Genomic DNA, 6,000 nt, shown 5'->3' on the forward strand with positions numbered 1-6,000 from the left:
AATTGCAACAAATTAACTTATAGGAGCATTTGTTAACACATAGGAACATTTAACACATCTTTTCTCTCAGTAGGTCTGTTTCACGCCTACTGAGTCATTTTCACTGGTTTCATTGCTGCAGCGACAATAGGAGTTCAGAGAATTAAATAGTATGCGGAGTTTCTAAAACCCATCCGAAAGAATACAAAGCTCTTTCTTATTCAACTTTTAGTTACCTCTACTTGAAATCTAAGAGTTTTACCGAACCTTCTCAAGAAGCCTACAGTGAATTAAAATGCGCTGCAGCTTTTAGGATTGATATTAGCTAGGAAGGTTAGGTTAGGATCATACACTCGATTTAGATAACAATTACTCACAAAACCCTGGAAAAACTTAAAAATCTCAAGGAATTGTCCATTATCCATTAGTACTTGTAATTCTAATAAATAATATATTTTTTATTTCACTTGTTGATGAGGTATTTCTTTTGGTATTTCATAAGTTATACCGTGTTTTGATGGGTCCAGATTTTGTCGTGAGCAAGCCTTATAACAATTGCTTGAAGTTCAAAAACTTGAGCGAATAGATTCAACTTGCTGTAGTGTTTCGAAGAGAGGGATTGGATAATGAAGACAATCCTTTCTCTACATTTACCCCCGTATATAATCAGTGGACTAGATATGTGCAATACTTATACAAAGTAACAAATTTTCTAGGGGGGGCTAGCCAGATCCTAGGTGGGGCTATAGCCCCCCCTAGCCCCCCTGTAGTTACGCCAATGCGATAGACATTTGGTTTCTCTCCTGAGTTTGAGTTTGAATTTGGTGAAATGGGCCTTGTAGAATGTATGTGGGTTGCTGGAAATCCTGCAACCCACATGCATTCTACAAGGCCCATTCTACAAAATTTAAACTTTATTCTAAAAGTGAGGAGCCGAAATTCAACTTTGCATAGGAGAGATACCAAATTTCTATGAAAATACGTACTTTTGTGAATTCAATTCCGTTTTTCACAACAAATGTACGTGCCAAATGAAATCCAGCAACCCACATGCATTCTACAAGGCCCATTCTACAAAATTTAAACTTTATTCTAAAAGGAGCCGAAATTCAACTTTGCATTGGAGAGAAACCAAATGTCTATGAAAATACGTACTTTTGTGAATTTAATTCCGTTTTTCACAACAAACGAACGTGTCAAATGAAATCCAACAACCCACATGCACTCTACAAGGCCTATTCTACAAAATTCAAACTTTATCCTGAAATTGAGGAGCAGAAATTCAGCTTTGCAGAGGAGAGAAACCAAATTTCTATGAACGTACTTTTGTGAATTCAATTCCGTTTTTCACAACAAACGAACGTGCCATATGAAATCCAGCAACCAACATACATTCTACAAGGCCCATTTCACCAAATTCAAACTTTATTCTAAAAGTGAGGAGAAGAAATTCAGCTTTGCAGAGTAGAGAAACCAAATTTCTTTGAAAATACGTACTTTTGTGAATTGATTTCCGTTTTGCCAAATAGTAGGTGCCAAATAAAATCCATCCAGCCTTGCATCATGCAAGGTCTATTCTACGATATTCAAACCTAATTCTCAAAGTGAGAAGCCAAAATTGAACTTTTTCAGACCAGAGAAACCACATCTCTTTGAAAATACGTACTTTTGTGAAATAAATTCCGTTTTTCGCAACAAATGAACGTGTCAAATAAGATTCAACAACTTACTTAGATCTTTTACGATTTCTTCTATATAATTCAAACCTTTTTCTCAAAGTTATAAACAGAAAACCAGCTTTACAGGATGAAAACCTCTATAATAAAGACAAAAAAAAAAAAAAAGCTTTACTGAACAGAGAAACAAAATTCCCATAAGAATAAGTACACCCAAAAAACAAATCTGACAATTATTGTATAACATTTGGGCATATACAATTCTATAAGCTTTTTATACAAATATTGTATTAAAATAATACAAATCTGTATTATTGCAATACAATAATTGTATTGAAATCTTCCGAAATTGTATATGCCCAATTTTTATACAGTTTATGTAAGAATCTTATGCAGAACTGTATTAAAATCTGCCATCCGCTGGTTGGGTGTAGTTTTGTGAATTTAAACCCGTTTTTCTCAAAAACTGGACGTGTTACAAAAAATCTGAATACATGACTGAGTTCAGCGAAGAAAAATCTTTCAAGTACACTGAGAATGGTTGAAGGGAGTAAAACACTGTTGACTAGTGTAATATATACTACCGGAACTCAGTGTTTTATATTTGCAACTGACACATCGATAAAAATGGTTGCATATATCAGTAAATACCTTTGAATTAACTGAGATGTCGTTTCAAATTTTGTTTTACCGAATGAAATTAGTAAAAAATATTACCGAGCTGAAATTCTCGATTTAAGTGTGTTGGCATCTACGGACGTAGAGTGGACATGTCTGCTTGGAATTGCATGCAACGCAACGGTGCCTTAACGAGTGTAGCGAAAAACTTGCGGCATCGGTTGTGGTCGTCGGAAGTGGTTGCTGCAGAAAATTGCTCCTTGAATTATGACCAGAGATATCGAGATAGGGAGAAAATTACAAAATTTGAAACGGCATTAACCTTCCGGGACTCGCACCGTTGTAAAAAGTACATTATTATTTATTTATTCAGACTAAGGCCGAAGTGGCATGTGCGGTATATAAGAGTCTTCTCCATTCGGCTCGGTCCAGGGCTACACGTCGCCAACCACGCAGTCTACGGAGGGTCCGCAAGTCATCTTCCACCTGATCGATCCACCTTGCCCGCTGCGCACCTCGCCTTCTTGTGCCCGTCGGATCGTTGTCGAGAACCATTTTCACCGGGTTACTGTCCGACATTCTGGTGACTGCCGAAAATGACACCAGCAGAGAAATTCGGAGACGCATAGTGGCTGGAAATCGTACGTACTTTGAACTCCGCAAGACGCTCCGATCGAATAGAGTTCGCCGCCGTACCAAACTGACAATCTACAAAACGCTAATTAGACCGGTAGTCCTCTACGGACACGAGACATGTAAAAAGTACAACACCTTCGAAAAAAGCGCGCTTGTCGTTCACACGAGAGGCGGGGCTGCATGACTGATCCAGGACAATGCGAGTCCCGGTAGATTAAGTATTCCATACAGACCTTGTTCTTCTTCTTCCTTGTTCTGCTATTTAAGAGGAGAAGCGTTATGGTAAAACTTGAAAACATTCAATATCTAAATCCAATCTTCCAAAGAAATAATTATTCGTAGGATTTTAGAATCAACATTCGAACATGGATAGTTCGATGTTAGCTAATATGCACGCAAAAAAGCATTCATAAACTCGATAACTAATAAAATCACGGTGCAATTGAATCATTTGTTTGAAAAACTGCATACATCCATTTTACACAATTTCAAGAAAACAACAAAAAACTGTTGTGAAAACTCATATGTGAATATGTACGTAATGTGGAAGATATTGATTTGGAAAATGTATTGGAGGTAACCACTTTCTTTTCGATGGGACTCGAACCCATGACCCTACAGTACGCTAGACTGGTGCTTTAGCCAACTAAGCTACGAAGAACCTCCGTCGGCCTTCGCAACCTAGCGGCTACTGAACGAGCTCGAGATTCCCAAATTGGACGCATAGTCAAATCACTCGCAATCCATTTCTCAAGCCAACACATGTGTATAGTACACCTTCACATTAGAGGAGCATGAGTATTTAGAATGTCTGGCAGCTTTGTCTTATCAAAATCAAAATTAGACCTTTCGTAAAAAATATATTTATTTTTTAGATTGATACAGATATGATTATAATTATATCAACGGATATCATTATTAACGCATAAAATATCTCCACTGCAAAAGAATGAGATAATTTGCACGCCGGTCTGCTCATGAGGGAGAACGAATGATCGTAAAAGGAAGCCGATGGCTGTTGATCGTTTCGCAAATAGTACGACGCACCAATTCGCATATAAAAACTATGATTGACCTCACAATCGACACAGACCAGCGAGATCATTCAAGCAACGATTTTCCTCTGAACAAGGATCTGAGTCTAGAACATTATTCATTGTTAGACGATGGCATTCAAAGTAAACATTTGCTCTAGTTGTTCTTTAGATAAATATTCAAATAAAGTTAAATACTTTTTTTTTTAATTTTAGTTTTTAGCTATTTTTGCTGTTTTGGCTGTGGCCAGTGCTCAACACTACGACCCTCACTACTACCAGCCTCAGTACCAACCTCAACCAGCCCTGATTAAAACCCTCCAGCCAACCATCGTCAAGACAATCCAACCAGCTCTAGTCAAGACTGTCAAGCACATTGAATACCCAGAAGCCCCTGCCGAATACCAGTTCCAGTACTCCGTCCACGATGAGCACACCGGCGACATCAAGAGCCAGCAGGAGGAGCGTCACGGAGATGATGTCAAGGGACAGTACACTCTGATCGACGCCGATGGCCACCGTCGCATTGTAGACTACACCGCCGATGAGCACAACGGATTCAACGCTGTCGTCCGCCGAGAACCTCTGGAGGGTCACAAGATTGTCAAGACCATTGCCCCGGTTGCCAAGATTGTTGCTCCTATTCCGGTGGCCAAGGTTTACGCTGCTCCAGTCGCCAAGATCGTCGCTCCTCAACACTACAGCCTCCCAGAACCTCACTACTCTCACTACTAGGCGCATTCTCGAAATGTCATATAATGGTACCCTCATTCCTCTAGCTTTATCTCAATCTCCCAAATTAGGATAATTGATGTGAATATGGGAATAATTTATAATTCATACATTATACGTCATTCGAATTAACTTTAAATTGTGTGAAAGCTGGTATGATTTATTGTATGCTAATCTTTATGTATCCATATGAAAAATAAAAGAAATGTTATTGCCAACGAGACAGCCTTCCAAATAATTTCGGACTTGATCCAATCGACAACATATTTGCACTGCCCCAAGCTCTCTATACATAATTTGATTGCAAAGAGTTGCTTGGTAGCTATTCATGAACACCTCAAAACCAATGTCAAGGTTGCAAGCAAATCTGCACAGATGTCCATTTTCGACTTCGGTACCTTGACATCGCCTTGCATGTCAAACCAATTCACGTTTCCCATTGGTCGGAATGCTCAGTGTGATGAATGCTGTGCGGACATTTCGGAGCGCTGTTACACCCATCATCAGCTTGTCAACCAGTTTTTCGATTTGTAGAAATGGCAATGACAGTAATAAAATTATAAGTGAAGAGTGATGGCGATGGAGAGATAATGTAGACGGGCCTTCAATAAGGTTCGTAGAAAAAGGTTTTAGATATATTTATATAGGGGAACGGTTCGGCACTTCATCCTATAGCTCCTATTTCCATCCCATCCCATCCCACAAGGCAATGAAAAGGAAGGAAATCATATTTTTGTGATTTTTTTTCACCAGTGTTAGCAAAACGAAGCGACGAGATTAGCGCTGTATTTCTTTGTTTTGCGATGAGATGAATATATCTCGCTTAAGTTTTCAAAAGGACCTAAGTAACATTTTTTTCATGAACTAGTTTGAGCACTTGATTGCAATATTCGAATTAATTCATGAAAAAAAATTTTTTAAGGTCCTTTTGAAAAGTAAGCGAGATATGTTCACGTTCAGTGAGATGGAAAACGAAACAGTTACCCTATAACACTAGTTGACCCGGTAGACGTTGTCCTGCATAGTAGGCGAAAATGTGCGTTCTGAACTGCCCATGAGAAATTTCCATCCGAATCTTAACTTTAGTCTTTCACGATTTACTCAACTTTATTCGCATGAGGAAATCTGTATACATTAAAATGGATTTCTGTCTGTCTGAACCTGATAGACTCAGAAACTACTGAACTGATTGGTGTGAAAATTTATATGCAGAAATTTTTAGGGCCGTGGAAGGTTCTTAAGATGATTCCAGACCCCTCCCCTTACAATGCATAAAAAAGGAATAATCACCGCAAGATGGATTTATCCGTATTTTTTCCTCATTC

At 38.6% G+C, this 6,000-nt stretch overlaps 1 protein-coding gene across 1 annotated transcript; it reads left to right on the forward strand.

The window, feature by feature from the left end:
* The first annotated feature begins 4,005 nt into the window (after nucleotides 1–4,005).
* Nucleotides 4,006–4,885, forward strand: LOC134212342 (larval cuticle protein A2B-like). The gene is made up of 2 exons (XM_062690103.1): nucleotides 4,006–4,087; nucleotides 4,160–4,885. Exons 1-2 carry the CDS (start codon nucleotides 4,076–4,078, stop codon nucleotides 4,676–4,678), a joined length of 531 nt encoding a protein of 176 aa, XP_062546087.1. The 5' UTR covers nucleotides 4,006–4,075; the 3' UTR covers nucleotides 4,679–4,885.
* The last annotated feature ends 1,115 nt before the right edge of the window (nucleotides 4,886–6,000 follow it).

This window comes from Armigeres subalbatus, chromosome 2, assembly GCF_024139115.2.
Source record: "Armigeres subalbatus isolate Guangzhou_Male chromosome 2, GZ_Asu_2, whole genome shotgun sequence".
NCBI lineage: Eukaryota > Metazoa > Arthropoda > Insecta > Diptera > Culicidae > Armigeres > Armigeres subalbatus.